This window comes from Contarinia nasturtii, unplaced genomic scaffold, assembly GCF_009176525.2.
Source record: "Contarinia nasturtii isolate CC-2019 unplaced genomic scaffold, AAFC_CNas_1.1 Cnas_scaffold_129, whole genome shotgun sequence".
Taxonomy (NCBI): domain Eukaryota; kingdom Metazoa; phylum Arthropoda; class Insecta; order Diptera; family Cecidomyiidae; genus Contarinia; species Contarinia nasturtii.
The window spans coordinates 10,393,358-10,415,013 of NW_022197486.1; the positions used below are offsets into that span (position 1 = coordinate 10,393,358).

General features: G+C 34.8%; 1 protein-coding gene across 1 annotated transcript; it reads right to left on the minus strand.

Annotated features, from left to right (window-relative positions):
- Nucleotides 1-321: 321 nt before the first annotated feature.
- On the minus strand, nt 322-21,086 carry LOC116341220 (ubiquitin carboxyl-terminal hydrolase 43). Its single transcript, XM_031768161.1, has 11 exons — nt 18,789-21,086; nt 6,107-6,196; nt 5,906-5,950; nt 5,769-5,831; nt 5,384-5,653; nt 2,829-3,668; nt 2,590-2,757; nt 2,259-2,319; nt 1,746-2,101; nt 541-1,671; nt 322-455 (listed from the first exon to the last, which is right to left on the minus strand). The coding sequence occupies exons 1-11, from the start codon at nt 19,422-19,424 to the stop codon at nt 405-407; spliced, it is 3,711 nt and encodes a 1,236-aa protein (XP_031624021.1). The 5' UTR covers nt 19,425-21,086; the 3' UTR covers nt 322-404.
- Between the last annotated feature and the right edge of the window lie 570 nt (nt 21,087-21,656).

Genomic DNA, 21,656 nt, shown 5'->3' on the forward strand with positions numbered 1-21,656 from the left:
CTGTGTTATATATGTTTTTAAAAAAAATTATGGAGCAACCCTCGTATTTTTATTCGTGGCTTTTAAATAATATCGATTTTGATTTTTTTTAGATCAAAACCAGACAGATCCAAGCCAATCCTAGAAGGACGCGAATATCCATTGAAACGTTGTCATACCGCATACTCACAATGCTCTTTGCCATTGCTCAAACGAAAAATCATCAGTTGCTCACCGTTAACCACGTCAAATATAATAAGAAACTACAGTGTTGTTACGTATTTAATAAAAATGAACATTTTGTTAGAAGCGAATGAAGAAAATGTACAGTTTATCGTCTTGTTTTTTTTTTTTGTATAATTAATTTGGTGGCAAATCCAAATCGATGTGTATAGCTGCTAGAATGTATTTTCACAGTGGATCAGCTAGTTCTTTGGTGAAACAGTTATCAACTTATGTGGTGTCACTGGCGAAATCTGTAATAAAAATCAAAATTAAAATGTTAATAGCATATATTAAATGCATGCAATGTTTTGATGCTGTTTTTAAAAAAAATGTTACCCAAAGTGGTTGATTTGCCATAAAATTCGTTTCATCGTCCATAATCGATCGATGATTAGTTTGTTGATCGATATAAATGAGAGTGTCTTTGCTGCATGAACTCACCCCTCTGACCATTGCAAGTGTTGTATCATTTGCGGTCACACTAATTAGCTTTGCTTTATCTGATGACGTTGAATTCCGATGATGTCCCAGCGATGTAGATAGTGAATGTCGCAAATGAGCATTTCGTTCGCTGGATAATAGTTCATTAAAATTGAGACTGCCTCGGCTCAAAATCGGCGTATATGTATGAATGGTATTATGATGATTTTCAAATGGCCATAATGATCGTTGTGTCGGAAATGACATGCTTAGCGCACCTTCACATTTTTTCACTGTCGAACTGCGTAGCTCAACTTCAATGTCAATATCATTTTCAATTGAAGCAATGCCATTTGATTTTTTATCCTCAATTTTAATTGGAGCCGATTTAATCTCTTCTTCGTCTATAGTTTCGATTTTATCGGTGATATCAGTGGCTACAATAACATTTTCTGAATCGCTTGTGCTTGCAATTGAAGGTTCCACTTCGGTTAGCTTTTCCGTTTCAATTGTTTCAACATCGACAATTTCATCCTCGTTCGTTGGTTCCACTTTAACTGGTACATCAATTGCCGATACAATTGATGGCGAACATTCAATGCCATTTGATTCTTCTGGTATCACCGTCTCTTTTACAATTTCGATAATTTTTTTCTTCTCCTCCACATTCTCATCCCTTTGAATTTCTTTATTTAAATGTGTTGCAATTGATTCGATCACCTGTTTTTCCGATGTTTCTGACAATTTGTCCATTTCATCTTTTGTTGTGTCTGCACTGATGATCGTCGTACTTAATGAGCTTGGATTGATTGGTATCGGCATTTTTGATAGCCAATGCTCACTCGAACTAGAGCTTGAGCCAGAACATTCGGCCGAATCAATTTTTTGACGTTGATAGAATAAAATGTAAGCCTCATTATTTACAATCTCTTCTTGTACACGATCACCTGACACCACACTCACACGCTGATCATCAAATTTATACCATTGATGATCGTATGGATTTTTACATGCGGCTGTATAATGACCGGTTTCAAGTGTATCACCCTGAAAAAAATAAATAAAAACAATTAATTGATTAATTACGTTTTCTTTTTGACGAATTTTAAATATTTGCTCACCTGATGATAGCAAACTGCATACAAATCGTATCGATTGTCTTTCAAATCATTGTTTAAATCTTTTCGTTTAAGCTTACGCCACGGGCTCCAATTGTCTTCAGTCGTAAAATCTTTTGTATTATTTGTATTGGTGGTATCACGTGCCAAATGTGGCGACATATCAAAGTTGGTCAATGGAAATTGTACAGTGGTTGTTAATTTGGCGGATTGTGGACCTTTGGTGTGTTGCTGTCGAAATCGCTTGAAATGAATCACAAGTATATCGGGTAGTGACCATAGACCAAGCGTTTTTACAACTGGCAAGTATTTTTGGCAATGTGGACAACGCCATGCATCTTCGGTGCTCAATGTTTCCGCTTTTGTATAAAAGAGAGAAAAAGAAAATTATGAAAATTATGAAAATTAATCAATGAATAACAACAACAACAGCATCGCCTTCAACACAAATACAACGAGAGCGGTTGATGCGGTCGTGCACGGAAGCTGTCACATTGTAATAATATAAATTATTACCTTTTGTATAATGCTCCAAACATTGTTCCAGCGTAAGTGTTGTGTCTCCTTTGATTTTATTCTATTTGAAATGAATACAAATGGTAAATGTTATTAGACACAATTTTTTCCTCCTTTAAAACAAAATTCGATTGAGAAAAATCTTATAAATCTAAAAGAGGCCAAAAATTTCTCCTGCATTCTTATCTGAAGCGCACATTTAATATCGGTCACATTTCCGGTGGATACGTTTTTTTTTTAAACAACGGCTCATTTATGCCAATAAAGGTCCAATAAATTTAACATGTGCGGCGACGGAAACTCTTTTCTTTTTACAACGGATATTTCATACCTGAAGTTGAGACACACTTTCGTGTTCGACAAATGCATCGCTCGTATCACAGAAGAATTCGTCTGGTTCGTTCCATTCTAGCAGTAATTTTACATGTTGAGGACCAGCATCAACTGGTAATACTGATAATGCTAAATCAATCATTTCGGTGAAGAGAGGATGTTCAACCTAACGAACGATATAATATTCATTAGTTTCCAATGGAAAATTCAATGATATTCCAAAAATGAAATGCTTACATTTGGTTCAATGTAGGTGTCTGGATCGGCTGATGGATCTTGCAGTCGAATTTTAAACATGTCAATAATTGGTGTGGCATAAGTGAAAACGTCCGTTTTTAAAATTGCACGTATCTCTTTCAACAAAGTTTTTTGTAATTCGGTATATGAAATATCACGATTAACTTGAACACAAAACGGTGTGCTGAAGCGTTGCACATCATTGTCTTTGGGTGACAAACGTTTGACATTTGTCAATATGAGTGTTAATTTGGTCGTTGTATCGTCGTTTGTTGCACTGGCACTATTGGTTGTAAAGGCGGTGGTGGTGATAGTGGTGGCGGTGTTCGTGCTGCTGCTGATAGTAGTCGTAGCTATTGTTGATGATTTGTTGGCTTTGGTGGTGCCACCGTCGTCATCGACCGTCTCAATACAATAAATTGAATCATCTGGTGTAAGCATTGAAATGGGTTGTGAATCGCAAAAAACTCGCACAAAACCAGTTTCTTGAATTTCCATCAACACCATTCGATCCAATGGAATGCCGGTATCGGCTTGTAATTGTTCGCGTAACGCAACGATCGGTGATCCCATCGGTACGCTTAGGCCAAGTTTTACTTGTCGCGGATGTTGTTTTGCGTATAATACCGTTACAAATACAAATTGTTGTGCCAACTGTGGGAGTTGCACGGAAATGCAATGGAATGGATCGAATGTATTACTTTGCTTGTGACATCGAGGACACGCCAACGATGAACGGAACTGGGCCTGAAAAACAGCTTGCACAAACGAATTATTGCAACGTATATGATTAGCCAATGTTTCGGCAGCGATTACTTCATCCGGACGACCATAGCTATTCTGTTTACAAATGAGACACGTATATAAAATGAAATGCTGGATGCAATCTATTATTCAACAGAAGCAAATAGAGTGTTTGGCAAATGAAATGAAAAATAAACGAGCAAAGGAACTAGAATTTATGAACAGGACTAGTGAAAAGTGTTAAATTAATTCCATTGTTCCAATTCAGTATACAATGCTCGTTGAATATCTTGTTCTCTTTAGTGTCATTGACTTCACTTGAATCAATCGGTTGTTGTCCGATATTTACCTCCTGTATTGTACACCACATTATTTGTACTAAATACACTACTTATTAAATTCCGTGTGTGCGTGTGCTTGTCCGCTTATTTGCTGCTCTTGCTACCATGTCAATATGCAAGTTAGTTTTGCAATTCAATTGAATTAATTCAAAAATGTGTTTACACAAAAACTTCGTCGTCTTTTCATTTTCATTCAAAATACTGTTATGAATTGAATGAGCACGATTCTTAAGTGTACCAATAACCTCATCGTCGACAACGACCGACGACTGACCGAACCCTGTTTCGTTTTTTGCCAATTTCAATTATGCATTTTTTTTATGAGCAAGTTTTGTTGATTTATTGAGAAGTAGTCGGCTCTTAAGAGAATACAATTGTATATATGTATTTTTTTTTTTCATCATCATCTCATATCTAGTGCTTATATTATGATCAAAACATTGTTTAAATGGTAATTATTTAATTGGCGTCTGCGCACATATTGTATTTTTGTTAAGTGAAATATATGAAATGTTTAACAAATTCCAATGGCAGTTAGTCATCAGTCAAACGGCTCAAACTGAATTAACTATACAAACATTTGATTCAATTGGACAGATGATTGACATTTTGACACAGAAAACCAGACAATATATTTAGCTGCCGTCATCTGGATATTTCAGCTCATCTGGATGCCGTCAGCAGATGATGCGAAGTGAAAACAATAGAAGTGATTGTTATAGTAATACCAGTATATAACAAGCTTATACACCTATAACAATCACTTCTATTGTTTTCACTTCGTATCATCTGCTGACGATATCCAGATGACGGCAGCTAAATATATTGTCTGCAGAAAACAAATGCAAATGTTTGAGAGGGATAGAAAGAAAGATTGAGCACGAAAAATGGAAAAGAGAGAATAAAAAAACAGCGAAAAAAAGAGACAGCAAATTAAAGCGATATGCTTCAAAACCAGCATATCGACGAAAAAAAATATATGCTCCATGCATTTACTAATTAAACTATAACAAAATTAATCATTGGTCTTTATTAGTTCAATGCATGCCGGAAGGGGTACATATATTATATGGACTTTCTTAATGTGCACACGCACACAATCCACATCCAAGTTTAGCAATTCAATGTGTATGATTGTATATTGCCATCATTGTAAAAATATATCTCCCTCACACTGCGTGTGTCAATGTGTTTTTTGCTGAACTTTTTTTTGAAATCAAATTGCCGGCAAACTCGAGATAATGCGAATGAACAAGAGAAATTAATCACATTTTCTCGGATTATGTGACCTTAAACTATACTATTTAATTGGTGTAATAAACATCTCGTTTTCGGTTCAAATTTGTACCGTCAATTATAATTCATGTTATAATTAGAATATGTAAGGCATTGTGTGTGCCAGTTTTTTTTTTTTTTTTTTTTGAAATGGTACTATTTGTGGTTGTGTTTCTCTTTAACTCGTTTACTTACCTTGATAGGTTTGTATTTTCGCTTGGAAGCCGTATTTAGATCCTCGTGCACTTTGTCCAATAGCCAAAATAGAAACTCTTGAGCATCGTGTTGCGTTGAACTACGAAATTGTGTGCCATAACGATCGACAACTGCCTTAAAACTGGTGCTATAGTCTGCCTCATTTTTGCATGCCCACAAGGCCTTCAGCACCAAAGCCAATTGTTCGGTTAGTTCGCCCTTTGTACCGAACTTTCGAGAATTGATCTTGTTGCGACGCTTCAAATCAGCCTAAGAAATATGAATGACAAATTTATGGTATTTTATTCATTGAACGTGTTTTTTTTATGCATTTTAAATTCAAATGTCATAGGAATGGTTTTGACATTGTTACCACCCATCATACCTTGTACTGATCGAGGACAAAATATTCGGCCAATATATCGGTGTGTGACAAACATTGTAGCACCTATTATAGTGTTAAGAAATGATTCAAAATAAATTGCAAAGTCAATTCTGTGTTTGTTTCATTAATTATCTCACCGCATTCATAAAGCATGTATTTCCGTGATTCTGTAAACCAATAACCTAGAGATAATGAGAAGAAAAAAATGGAATTAATGGAAATTAATCAACATGTAATGGAATGTAATGGAAGAGAATGGAATATGAATCGAATGAATGGATCAGGAATTGTTGAGTAATGGAATAGTAATTTTTAAGTAAGTATGCCTTGGTACTTACGCCCGGCACACGATCCGGTGGCCATGCATGTCGATTCAACGGTGGAACACGTCCATTTGTGTTTGTTGTATTGGTCGTCGTCTGTTTGGCCTACAATGTGAAGAGAGGTTAAAAGAAAATATGAAACATTAAATTAGAGAGCACAAAAAACAATGACAATGTTGAGCGACTTTTATTTGACAAAGTATAAATTTAGTTTATTATTTGTTCAGATTGTTTCATTCATTTTTATTGTTGTTGCTCGTTTTTTGTTTTCTTTATTTTTTCGCATCCTTTTTTTATTGAGCACGAAATTGGCACAGATTGGCTTATTTGGAATAATGTTATCATCGTAATCGACAAGAGGGTGCTTATGCAATTTTATGGCCCAAGTGCATTAAAGTCGACGGCGCGAAAACACGGAATGAGAAAAAAGTTTGAGAGCGTAAGAAAAAAAAAGAGAGTACATCGTAGAGAATGTGCAAGATTCACTTTTTGCTGAATTCCACAAAAATCCTGTGCCAAAATGTGTGGTGAATGCAAGTACAATATCCGTACATTTCCATACCATAAAAAGTATACATATATTTTTGAGTTTTTTCAAGCGAAAGAACTTTGTTGGCGCCAGTTCATTTAATTCCTTCAAGACCGAAAAGAAAGTGAAGAAGAAAGATATGCCATTTATTTGTACGTTTGCAATATTGGATTGTGAGCAAATAGAATTGAATATCAGATGCTTGAGAGAGTACGATAAAAAAAAACTAGAGATATACATAAAAACACCAGCAATCCTTCAAAATTTGTCGGTTTTCAAATGAACAAACCTTATCACCATCAGTTCTTAATAATAACTGTTTATGTCCCATATGTTTACAAAGTGTGTAAAAGAGAAAGAGAGAGAGAGAAGGGTAAAGAGATAATTCAATGAGATCTACCAGATTAACTGTGAAGTGATCACACAAAATTGGAACAAGCCGAACAGAACAAATACACATTTCGCACGATTCGAAGATGAACAAAAGTTTTGCTCACCCTTTCAATTCTATTTTGCACTTTTGCTTGTTGTTGTTCCAACATATTTTTTACGTTCCTGTTCATTTTCTTCCTGTTTGCCTCTTGCACTGGATTTTCATTCTCTCCGTATCTTCTTCCATCTATTTCTATCTGACTCTGTTTCCCGAATTGTTTTGTATCATGAAATACCAAACCATATTATTTGCTACTTGACACGCTTATGCTTACAATTTGTCGGTGCATGTTCTTTTTCTTTCATATTCTCTCTCTCTCTCTTTTGCTCATTCACCACCTCTTTGATCTCTATCTGAAAATTTCCTCGATTTTGGCAAAACACACTGAATGATAATCTGAAGTGCAGTGAACTTGAGAAAATAAACAGATTGTATAAATCTATCTTTTTCCGAACTTTTTTCGGACCCCACACTCGAATGCAGCTGCTCTTATAATCCTGCGTGTCTCTTTCTCTCATCAAGCATAATATGAAGTTCAAAAACTTTTTCTATGCATTCAATGGTGAAATAGTTTTGGAATTTGTTCATTTAAACCAATAATTGCCAAACCAAATAAACAAGCCGAATGACACAGAATGTTTATATACGATATCTTTATCGCTTTGAAAATAAAGAGTTGATTATGTACGAATTACACCAACAATAATACTAATTGCAATCATAATGGAAAAAATTGAGCTGGAATTTATCATAAGGCTGATGACTAAAGTTTGCTAACAATACGATCAGACATGAGTTGGCACAAAGCAATGTTGCTAAAAATAAATTGCCATTTCAATTTTTTTTTTTTTTTTGGAGCCAAAAAATTACTTTCGTATCAATTCTTTGCGGTTTGGCGTGAATAAATCAACGCAAAAAAAATGAGTTAAGGAAAAATAAGAAAGAAAAGTCAACTAAAGAGATTCCAAAGTCATTAACTAACGAGTGAGTAATTTTGAGCCACGTGATGTCTTATATGTAGCAAACAAAATATGTAGGATACTTTCGATTCTTGTTGTTGTTGTTATTGGTTTATTCCACGCGTTTACACACATTCAAATTATTTCCCATTGCCATCGTTGTCGGTCGATGTGTTATTGTTTTCATTCGTGTCGGAATTATGATTCATGACGCAAAGACACGCGTGTTTGTTAAGCGTGTGGAGAGAGAGAAAAAAAACAATAACTTTGCCGCAGGTGAATATCGATCGTTTGTATTGAACTCACACAGCGAAGGAAAAAGCATTCACATACATACAGAGAAGAATCAAAAACCAATCATTCATTTTTTTGTTGTTGTTGTATTGTTATTTAGCATTTACAGTTCATAATTTACTTTGGCATTAAAGATCACGTTTCATTCTATGGAAATTACTGCAACGTATGAACAGAAAGAAAACAAAGGAAAAAAACCAAACGAAAAGAAAATCGAAGAAAAAAAAATAAAAGGGACTGTGTTGTATTGAAACGAATGCGAAACTTTTTCCTTGGCGAAGCCATACAAAAAAAACACCACAGAGCAATGGAGAAAAAACGTAAATAGAGTCATATACAAAGATGAAAAAGATGAATCAGAAAAAAAATGAAATTATGGAAAAAAATGATGGCACTCTTCGGTCTCTTTGGATGAAATGCGATAACGTGCTATTTCACATCGTATAAATGCTAATAATGAAGCGCACACATATGCTCAATTAAATTGAGTGCGGTTTTAACTATGCTATCCATAATCATGCACATTATACACATATATACAGAGTGAGTTACGCGCGCGACACGTGTTTTTTTCAAGACCGCTTGGAATTAAAAGAAGACACATTAGTTAAACAAACGAAAGAACTACAAATCAATTGGATTTTATGCGGTACGGTGTGCGCTTTGTATCGATGAGCTTCAACATTTTTTTTATGACCATGATTTCTATTTTTCGCCATTCCAGTTGAATACTACATTCAATTCAGTTCTTAAAGCTTTGATGAGAATTGTTTTTCTCTCGTCCGTTTGTTGGCTCGAGAACCAATTGTGTTCAGAATGATATTGGACTAAAATCGATAATTTAATTATAACTAAATTAATTGACGTGAGTTTTTTTTATGTATAGAAGCGTGCGCGCGTGTGTATAAGTTAATAGAAAAAGGCCGACCATGCCCACTTGACGACAATGAATTTGAAATCTTTGAAAATCGTTCATAGCGGTGACCCATTACCAAAATAAAATATAGATTCGATTTGAAAACGGTCAATTAAATCGAGTCGCTGTCTGAAATGTTATTGAGGCCAATCCTTCGATGAGGATGATGTTTCGATGTCTCAATGGTAGTTATGATGCTTTCACACGCACCCAGTCATGCGAAAGGGTCACGAATGATATTTCTCTCACTTCTTAACTTGTTCAAACGGATTGTTACTTTGCAAATAAAAACATCATGAAAAATAGCAAACAACATAATCAATGTAATCGGGCACGTGAAATCAAGTCATCTTTGTTTTGACAAATATAAATATATACATATATGGATTTGGATGGGACTAAAAAAGAAATCAAGTTAATATTAACAAATATTCGATAAAATCACACGTTATATATGGATACACATCGATACGTCATAAAATAATCCAAAATGGTGTTACTGTTTTCGGTTTGGCGTGTGTTTGTGGACGTTTGTGTCAATATTAAAAACAATCACGAGTTGTATATGCAGCATGTGCGTGCGAATACAACAGTAAATATGATCCAAGTTCAATGTATCACATCACATGACAACTTATAATGTAGGACATACAGTGGATTCATTTTACTTGGAATAGGTGTTCTTCTGATAAAAAAAACGTATTATTTTAACACTCAAACAAATTAATAGTCATAAGAAACGAAAAAAAAGGTGCCCATTATTTTTTGTCAGAAAAATGAACTGAAGAGCATTTAATTTGCTTGGTTCCTCTTTACGTTTAGTCGATCGCACAGTGTGCATCGCATTACATTTTAGTGTGGAAACCTTTTCAAGGCTATCGCACACCGTTGACTCATTATTTCGTTTCTCTTCCCTTATTTTCACATTAGTTTTTTGTCCCCACTCAAGTGCGAGCCAAATTACCGAGAGAGTTAAGTTCAGGATAAACAGTTTCAATTGGTTGAAATCATTTCGCTTTTTCTATATAATTTTTCGTACATATTTTTCAGGTCGGGAATGGCGTAAATCGTTTTTTTTTATATACGTCCTTCATGCAAATGGAAATGTAACACATACCTTTTCTTATCAGAATATATTGCCGCATTACATTTTAAAATGGGGAATGTATGCATCTAACGATGCTTGAGTGTGCGAAAGTTATATAATAATAATGATTGCGCTTTTTTTCAAATACTTAGCCCCAATTTATCTCAATCTCTAAGCAATCATGCTGCACACATGTGACTATAACAACAACAACAACAATAACAAAAATGAAGATAAAATAAGAAATAAAGTGATGCACAGCCAAACCAATTTATATTGTCTCCATTTTCCTGCTCACCATATTCTGTCATGTTCGAAAAATTGCTTGTGTTTTTTCTAATCTTATCGCCACTGTATCGACGAGAGATTAAAATAAGAGAAAGGGTATAAGAATGCAATGAAACTAAGCTTTCGACTTTGAAAGAAAAAAAAAAAAATCGAAAATACAAAGAAATGTATAGATAATTCTAATCTTTGATTCATTCAAACGACAATTGTAGAACATTTACCGTGACCCACAAAGTAAATGACAATGTTTTTGTTGTTTTTCTCTCTGTTTCTACATTTAATCGGCTACAAAAATTGACTTTGTGTTTTTTTCTACTCACTCGATCCCTCTATTAACATTCCATTTTAAATTGCTTTTACGATGGCAACAGAAAGACGGACTTTTGAAATCAGCATGAATTAAATATATATTGCAACAATGAATCTGTGTGTGAACTGTGTGTTACGGTCGTTTGGTCCAATGTGCAATACTGTAACACACCAAAAACAATCATTGATGGATTTTACACATACATGCACACGATTTTTAAAAAAAAGCCATTAATTCAATCGATCGAGAGAGAGAGAGAACGAGAGAGCCGAGAATATGAGTAAAATGTATAAACCGAAACGCGCAAAAAATTCATTCGAACAATTTTTCACATTTTCACAATTTTTCAGTTTGATTACACACATTTATGTGGTAACTGTTAGCAGCAGCCTCTTGCTTCCATCGTCGTCATTGTCGTCATCGCCAATTTCAAGTGAAAAAAAAAACAACAACAACAAACTAATTAAAATGCTTCATTCGTAGCTAGTTAATTTCCGTCTTTTGTTAGACTGAGAAAGGCAGCATAACAAACAAAACAAAATTAGATGCAACTACAAAATTCAAATTGAATATTAGCTGGTGTGCAAAAACAAACAATTGCAAATTTCCTTAAATTGTGAATTGTGTGTGTTTCTTTTGGTGGTGGCAATGTGAAGTTCACATGGTGCGCATATGAGCCACGCGAAATAATGCATATAATAAATGATTTTTTTTCCCTTACAGTTTCTCTTGTTGTTCCACAACACAAGCCACATAACAAAAACAATGGCACCATAAACATATCAGCAACGCCGAAGAGAAGAGAAAAATCAATGTATATAATGATCTTAGTGGTCGATGACTTGTATGCAACAAATTGTATTTATGCATATATCGATTCATTGTGAATCAACTAAAAATAGACTGTCTGAGAATGAAAATGAACTGTGAGAGAGAAAAGAGCAAACAACGCGCGTATACAAAACGGACGCTGAAAAGTCGCATCACAATTCCGTGGCTAAAATGTATATTAACGGAATCGAACGAATTTTTGAGTGCAATTCATTTCCGGCCACAGTCTCACACACCGTTATGGTTGTCATGGCAAAGGGAACAATTCATTTGACCGACTCATTGATAAATTCATCTCAATCATAATTTATGAATTGATTGCTGCTACTATGACTGCGGTAGCGGTTGATATTTTTCAAACGCTGTCTCTTCAAATACATTTGAATGCCTTTTGATTTTCATTTTATCAAATCATATTTGTAAATAGTTAAACATTAGAAGGCGAAAAAACATAATAATTTAAAAAAAAATCTCAATTTGTTCCACAGTGGGATAGTCCTGAGACATTTTTATGCAACTCAAATTTTTTAGTGAAAAGATGGAGTGAGAAGCATCTATCGTACGATTGATAACAATGCGATTGAAATAAAGTTCACCATTGATGACAAAAACTATTTTAGTTTCTTTTGAGGATGTTTGGCGGTTTTTCGTAACTTTGCGCCGCATAATTAAATATTATAGAAAATTGTTATTCGCGCGCGCGTTTTGCTTCACACTTGAACGAACAATCGAGAGTAATTTTGTGGTTTATCAATGCAATTTAATTTGTTCAACTCTCGTTCAACTTTTGAATATGAATAAAATTTTTTCTCTTCTATATTTGGCATTTCTTTTACATTTTGTGTATGCTAAATGGCCTTGTGCGGTGTATATTATGTGGAAGTTTATTTCTTCAATTAGAACGCATTACATGTTTACGCTGCTGGCGATTTGAATTGCACAGTTTTCAGTTTCTTCCTTTCCAGCACTTCTCTCACACACACACAATCTCTCTCTCTTTCTCGTGAATATTTTATGAAGCGTAACATGTAATTGCACGTATAGTATCGCATTTGTCGTATTTGCACATCGCACAGGAAGTGCATCGTTTTTGCGCAGCAAGAAACAAATTCACAATCAAGATGATGTTTCATGAGTTTTATTGTTGGTGTGTATGTGTGTCAGAGAGAGAAAGAGTGAGTATTTTATTCGGTTAAGGAAATGTGATTTAGCGATTTTACTGCATTCCATTCAAAATTAATTAGCTCATTTCGTATCGATATTTCGATATTTGAAATTGCCATAATTCGCTTTTGTTTTTTTTTTTTTTTTTCACTTTCTTCAATTCATCATTTGTATCGGCTTTTTTTGTTTTCCATTTTTATCGCTTTCGTTCACGTGAACCGCTTCAAATCGAGATAAATCAAGTGTTGAAGTGCAATCGACAAAATAATTGATTTGTTGCACGAAAAACAATAGCAAAAACGAAAAGCAAACAAAAAATAAGGCACATACAATTTCGAAGTCGGTAACTGGCTCGCGCACGAAATGGTGATTTATGGTATTTATATGTGTACTATCGCGATGTGGCACAAATCATGTGACACCTTTTTCCCCCATTAAATTGTGATGCGAGCATTTTTGTTCAAATATAGTTTATGTGTTCGCTGCATAACATCGTCATATAGCTTGCAATTCTACAACTGGCGTGCGCGATGCACTTATGCACATTCTCGCATGTGATATATGAACCGAGTTTTTAATATTATTTAATATGTGCAATTGCTCATTGTATACTTGATCTTTCTCTTTCTTTCGCTGTGAAAAAAAAAGTGCCATATCGATGATACACAATAACAGCAAGCATTCTCCACATACCAATTCCTAGCGAGAGAACAGCAGCAACAACAAATCGCAACACACAACAAAAACATCGTTTCCTATCAAGGCAATATCAATTTGCAAGATCTATTAATCGTGACATCCACGACACTATTTTCTCTCTCTCTCTTCCTATATCGCCGCCTCCCTCTTTCATTCTATGTTTCCTCGATTTTTGCAGAATGAATGAACAAAAATTGTTGTCATTTCGTGCGATTCATGTTTAATTTATCAATGAACCCTAATAACATTATTTAACTTAATGCAAAATACAAAAATTGTACTCTCTTGTTATGTGTTGCGTTCTCATTTTAACCTTGATGAATATCCGACAAGGGTTATTCGATCGAAGCAAGAGCGTAAAAGAAACAATATCACTCAATTTTTCTCAAGTATCGCGAAGACTTAATTTAAGTGGATTATTCAACCCTAGATGGAAATTTGACGCCAAAATCGACCGTAATTAAAACGAAGGTAGAATGTGATTTTCGTCTTCGATTTGTGTACACACCTTTCGGTTTTTGATTGAATCGCTAATGTTTGCTGGCGCATAATATTCTATCGTACCGTCCGTATGATATCGAACACCAAAATTGGGTGTCGTATGACAGTCCAATGAGTGTTCGTGCGCGCAGTTCGAACGACCATAATTGGTGGCACATTTGTAGTTCGATGAAGTTATCACATTCGGTAGTTAGCAATTTTGTCGTTTGTTGTCATGCGACATACGTTCTCTGTTTTTTTTTAAGAGCGCAAACTTAACAGATCCGTGTTTTTTATTCGGATGTTTGTCCGCGGGATATTATATCTTGGTGATATAAGCCGAAACTATGCACACATCTAATAAATAGAATCAGAATGACTTTTCCAAGCACACTTGAGAGAGTCGGTAACTGATATAAAAGATTTGAAAGCGAATCTTATTCAAATTAGAAACATGCGTGCGTACGAATAAACGGGTAATAAGATCAACGAAAATGTTATTTGCTTTTATGGTCGTTTTCAGTAATGTATTTAAAATTTATATTTTCGCTCTTTGTCTTATTCCGTTTCTCTTTTTTTTTTCATTCACTGTGTGACAATGATCACAGCAGTGACATGTGCGAATAAATAAATATATACCTCCAAAATGTGAACGGAATAATTGCTATTTAAGTCGCCAAACTAACTTTACCAAATAATAAATATGTGTACACAATCTTTTCTTTCACACAAACACACGCGCACACATGTGACCGCTTTTGCGATCGCCATACGCAAATATATATATAAATGTACGGACAAATATTTGCGTTATGAAGTGTTCATGAGTACACATTTGTTATGGAATTGAATCGCGCGAGCCCAAGACTCGAACTTGGCAATTGAAATTTGAGCACACAATCACAATTGTTTATATGTATCGCAATGACATGACATTTATTATATGCGAATTTCCATTCTTCATTATTTTTTTTATATTCAATTCGATTCAGTTCTATTTCACTGAAAAAAGTAAGTAACGTTTTTTCAATTCGTTTCTCGCTTTTATATTGTGTATTATTGCTGGTGCTCCTGCTGTTGCTGTTCGCGACACAATCGTTTTGTTTAACCGTGTCATTGTTTGCGTGTCAACAGTGCTTTGTTTTTCTCTTTTACCAGCAAAGTGAATGAATTACACTACTTACAATGCGAATTGAAACCAGAAGCAATGATATCAACAACAACGCAACGAGTGAGAGTGAAAGAAAAAGAGAGAGAGATTGAGAAAGAAGCAAGCTCGAAAATAAAAATAGACCAGAACTAAAGTTACGTGAAGGAGTGCGACGAGTTTCTAAGTGAACTCAATACAACATAAAACCATTTTTTTCTTCTCTGCTTCTCTTATTATCATTTTCTATCCGTGCAAAATGAGACAAGAATAGAGAAATGAATGAAACAACAGAGAGCTATAACACAAATTGATAAAAAAAAGAGTTTATATAAAAGTACAGTAGCAGCAGCAGCAGCGGCGGTAGTGACAACAACAACCGTACACGACAAATTGTGTGATCGGCATGAGATCGAGATAGAGATAAAGGAATAAAAATGAGAGCTCAGATGATGAGCTCATCGAGTACGCAGTGTAACACATAATTTAAGCTCCAATGAAATTTCTATGTCAACGCATTGCCATGCGTGCTATATATATATTTAAGACAAATGTGTTATAACACCTTCGCGCGCCCATTTAATGCAAATTGTATGTGTACGTGCCAATTTTTCTCGCTTTATTCATTTTGCACTGTGCGTACACATATATATATATTTTTTGGTTTCTCGTCGATTTGCACAATTAACGGATAAACCGAATATATTCATTTCTCTCAATAGGCTTGCGAGTGCTGGTGCGTCACTTCATTCATGTGATGTTGATGAATGCAATGTCTTTGACGTGCATGCTGTTGTTAATTTTATTTTTGCTATATTCTTGGCTCGCGTAAATCTCCTTAACAAGTGTTTGTTTGTTTGTTTGTTTTTTTTTTTGTTGAAAACAAGACGAAACGCGTGTAACATTCGTACTTGATGAAAATGATCCTCATTACTATATACTTTGTTCTTTCATTCAATTTGTAATGTGTGCAAACACATGCAATTTGTATACTCTTTATTTTTTTCTTCGTTGCACATTGCGAGGTAAACTGATTCAAACAGCTGTTTTCGTCGTACATATTTCATGGGCTATTGGTATGTGTGTGTGAGTGTGTATGTATCTTTTTGTTGAATAAATTATTCTATTATCGTACAAATACATGTTCGGTTCGTCAGGGAGACCGACACGCATAGCGCTCCCACATCTCTATATGTATTCTCGGTATCTCTGTCTCAAGGAAACCCGCCGATGACAAAAGATACGACAAAATTAAAAACTATAAGTAAGCAATTATTTTACACTTCTTTTTCCGTGTTTGTGAACACAAATTTGATATCTTTTATTGATATACTACATATCCGTACAGGGCCAAGGTTAGTATGTGTTGTTTTTTGTGTTAAATTATTGTTCTGTTTATCTTTTGCGTTGCATTTATTTGTCGTTGTTATTTTCATTATGTCATCGGTACAAAGAGACAGAGAGAGATAGAGAAAGAAAAAGAGAACAACAACTTGTCCAAAAGTTTTGTTATTTTATTTGTAGTGTGACTACATCATTCTGGAAATTCCAAAGTCAAATCGTTATTTAAACGGCATATTCAGAGAAAAGTGTTAAGCGTGAATGCAAGGCAAAGTCTTTGAAAAAAACTCACTTTGCAACGCGATAGTACATATTGATAAAGTGAATCAGTTTCACAGACGGATTCGGCCGATATTGAATTTGGAACAAGATAAGTTGAACGTGTGCATTATACACATACACAAATCTGGTATAATGTTAACTCTGTCTCTCTCCGGCCGTTGATAACAAGTTTAAAATAGTTGATGCATATATTTTGTGTGTGACCGTGTTCGATGTTTCATTTATTGAAAATTGCACTCGAAATGTATGTGTGTGTAACAACGTGTTCATGTTGATAAGTTTCGGTCAACGTTGGTTATCCGTCAATGACCACATACATTTAAAATTTGTATGCGTTGCACAAAATCGAAATGCATATCGTCAGCCCCACAGATATACAATAATTGCATATGCTGACTCAATTTTTGTGGCATGTATGTGGTTCATTATTTTGGCACGTATCAACAACAGACACCGAAACTAAAGATTTTAATAGACGATTTATTTTCCATTCTAATGTCTAGTCTAACGTTTCAAATATCGTTGTGAATGACCGACCGAAAAACACACATTTGCATACAAAGAGACACATTTTTTTTTTCGTCTCAATATTCAAATCGCGTATTTTAAATTCAATTTGAAACTTTTCGCCCAAAAGTTGAGACAAAAAAAAAAAAGAGAACAAAATAATTTGCAAGCAAATGGGGATAGGAAAGTTTGACGCAACCACGTAATCAATATGTGTTGAATTGTATCATTTTGAATTGGTTTAATGTGCATTTGCATATTGAAAAACTAAAACTAATTGGACACACACGACACACAAAGATGACCCCAAATGTAACTGGATCACACGGAATCTAGGGCTTTTATTCGATGCTGTTTATTGTAGCACATTGTATCTATCTCAGTTTCTAGTTAGTGTGCAAAATAAAAAGAAAAATATGATAAAGAATAAATGTTTCTCGAACGAAAATAATCCACAATCATTTTTTTTCTTGTTTTCTTTTTATTTTATTATTTGGTTCATCAATGTTAAGAACAATTTCAGTGTATTGTGTTTCGATTTGACGTGGAAAATGTAAGAAAAATGAATGAACTATTTTTAGAAAATGATGGTGATAGAGTGAAATGAAATAATAGAGATGGGTAAGCGTATTGTCTCTCACTCTATCGCCGTTGGAAATTGGAGCACAGCACACGTTTCAATGTAATTTTTAGTGTCTGAGTTCATCGACGTCATTTTATCAACTCGATAGAAATAGTTGATCAAAATGCAGCAACAACATTACTGGCACATCTCTGATCACAGAGAAAACTGACGACGGAAGAGTTTATTGCGGTGGCGGATCACGAGTAAAATTGCACTAAGTGTTAATTGACGGCAGTAAAAACAACAACAATGTTAGAGAGAGAGAAACCCCCCACTAACGCCAGCTCTTTCTATCTATTTCTCATCGCTTAACATGCAATACACTCAATTACTATGTAAATAAATCAAATTTTAATCGGTAAAATCGAGCGCGATAGCAATACAGTAATAGTCAGACGCTCTGATAAAGTCTGGAATTTATCGGCGAAAAAAAAAATATGATTAGTTGGACTGAGAGAGGTAGAAAGAGTCAATGTGTGTGTACGATGGCAAACATTTCATGAAATAGTCACGAATAGGACACGACAGCGACGGCGACGGCAAACCAATATTGCAATTGATTCACTGCCGGAAGTGTTTTCGACAAAGTTTTTGATTCAATTAGAGAGTTATTGAGCGAGAGGTGCACATTTTGTACACGAAACAAACATCAATTGGCAATCGCGATGTATATATGGACTATTACTGTATAGTACAAAATGATGAATTCCGTTCGTAAAACGAAATAGATTTTGCAAACGTGTAAGACAAATAATAACGGGTGGGAGTGTTAGAAGGAAGTAAAAAATGTTCAACCAAAAATTACCTTGAGATTAATTGATTGTAGGATGAATCGGGAGAATAGGAACTTCTTCCATGTAGAACGACGGAATAAACGATGTTTATTTTCTTGCTCTAGGCATTTTGGTTTGGCATCGGATTGATGTTGCTGTGGTTGCTGCTGCTGCTGTGTCTGCTTCGGCTGATGTTGTTGGTGGTTTGGATCCGAATGTGACATCATTGACGATGACGTTGACACTGGTAACGTTCGATGTTTGCTACATTCCGTATTGCTATGTTCGTCGACGTTGTTTTCGTTGGAATTTGTTTGTACCGATTGATTGCAATTATTCGACGTTACGATTGATGTATTTACATCGGTGACCGGTGACATTGTTGATGGTGGTGAAATTTTCGCAGCTGTGGCCGAATTACTAACTTTTATACGACGCGATAAACGGAATAAATTTCTTGGCATTGAAAATGCGCGTCGAACGAGTTTTTTCTTCTCCTTAAATGCATTTGTAACATTGGCAAATTCATTACTAATGATCGATTTTGGCATGGCATTTACGTTTGCCGCGATTTTTGCATCTTTCTCTTGATGCTGCTGCTGTTGCTGCTGTTGCTGCTTTTGCTGTGGTTGATGGCTCATATGGTCTTTTTGATCTTCATTCGGCATTGTTTATAAATAAAGTAGTAAATACACAGGAATGGAAAAGCACTCACAAATACATTGAACGATAATAACACATTGAACACATCAACATATATATATATTTATATGTATATATTCACATATACGTATCTTCTCTTATTCTGCTTCGGCACGAAGAAGAAACACACCAAAACACAACAAACTTACTCAGGAGTATGAGAGAGTTACTCACACAGATTTTTTTTTTGTTATTTAAGTGATGATTTGTTGTTGTTGTTGGTGATGTTGTGATTTTCTGATACGATTCAATCATAAATACAAGTTTGGTTAATTGGTTTCCGTGTACGAAATTGCTTCCATTCAGACGAGGGAAAGCATTTTCAATGAAACGCGCACGGCTTCTGCTGCTAACTGCTTCATGCACGCTTCACTCAATCCAAATCCACGAAAATATGTGTATTAAAGTAGCCGATTTTTTGTTGTTGTTGTTGTTGTAGATTATTCGAAATTTAGGCTCTTTCTCACTCTTCGTCGTTATTGTTTGTGTTTTTCTGATATTCTTTCTTTTTCTCCTTCTTCTTCTTCTCCTCGATTTTACTCAAATCACCATCGAATCGGTGCCGTGTTGGGATATTGTTAAATGACGATTTTCGCCTCTTTTTCTCAACGTTATTGTGTCTTATTTTCACTTTCCATCAATTAACTATGTATTGCGAATTGCGAATTTTGTACAAATCGAATTCGTTTGCAATGTTTTTCTTCTTCTTCTTCTTATTTGCACAAAAAATTTCGTAGATAAAAAACGATTTTTAATTATTTCATCGTTTATATATCTATTTCACAAATTACCGCTAATATTGTTTTCTCCAAATAAACACGAAATCCATAAGCAATGTGGTTAAATTTTCTTCTTTTTCACTCTTGTAATTTTTTTCTCTATTCCTTTCACTTGAATTTTATCAAAATACAAACCACGCGCGCGAGATTTGTTCTTTTTGCTCTCTTTCGCTCTTTTCAGTTCACATGTAATGAGTGGTAATTTGTTTTGAATAATTTAGCTGCAATCGTTTGCCCGTGTATTTCTTCAGTGCTGCTCACAAATCAAATGTAATGTTAAATGCCCGGATTTATTCGCTTGTGTCGTCTGCTAATAAAACACTGTTTGTTGTTTTTTTCTCTCTCTCTTCTTCTTCATTCAAAATTAAGATTGCACACGGATTAATCCACTGGGCGGGCTATGATTTGTTTTGGTAGCTAACATTTTTCTTTCACTTCTCTCGCTCAATTCATCTAGACACTCTTTAGCTGCACTTTGAAATCTGTTTAAATATTTTTCCTCCCTCGTATTTAAAATACACACGCACACCGTTTGTAAATTTTCCACTTAGATTTACTTTTGAATTATAATGATATATTTTTGTTGTTGTTTTTGTTGTTGGTCTCTACAAAACGTTTCGTTTCTATTTCTCTCATCTGTTCCTTTTTTTCGTATGGATATATTTTTTTGTGAGATGAAAAATAATAAACAAAACGAAACAAAACGCGAAAAATAAAAATCAAGTCAGAAAATAAAGCATTAGAAATTGGTTAGACACAGCGCGCGGAACACACAAATACTATACGGTTGCTGCTGTTGTGAAAACTACACTGCCAAATCAATCGAACGCCATTTTTCGTGTGTCGTACGTATACACGAACTTTTCGTCAGCAAATGCTTTTCCTCCTCGCATCAGTGCTAGGCCATTGCGGTATCTCGCGCTCTCCGACCAAATAGGAGAAATACACAAAAAAAATAATACACAACACACTATACAATAAATATGTATGTTGAGCTCAAAACACACATACACACATACGCAACAATACACACAACAACATGCGGCGCATACGTGCGCGTACGTTTAATTTTTTTTTTTTTTTGAATTGTGAACGGTCGTCGTCGTCGTTGTTGTGTCATAAATATGTGGTAGCGGCATTACGTGGTCTCTTAAATGATGCACAAACACAACGATGCGCAAAGAACATTCGAACGCCATCTGAGTTTGGACTTCTCAATGAAATACAAAAAAAAACTTTTGAAATACAAAGCCACACATTTTACAACTAGCGCCACCAAAACATAAACATTTTTTTACGATGAAATCGCTTTTATTCAGATGGCGTTTTCATTCAAAAAATAAATAATTTTGCATTCAAATTTGATCGAAATGAAAACACGATATTTTTCTTAATGTTTTTCTTATTATAAATGGTTTA

Bases quoted from the DNA above. Each gene is read 5' to 3' on its own strand.
- LOC116341220 (XM_031768161.1), bottom strand. From the start codon at position 19,424: ATGCCGAATGAAGATCAAAAAGACCATATGAGCCATCAACCACAGCAA. The intron at 6,197-18,788 runs GTAATTTTTGGT...TTCACATTGTAG, and splicing joins TACAATCAATTAATCTCAAG to GCCAAACAGACGACGACCAA. The intron at 2,320-2,589 runs GTATGAAATATC...CATTTCAAATAG, and splicing joins AAAGTGTGTCTCAACTTCAG to AATAAAATCAAAGGAGACAC.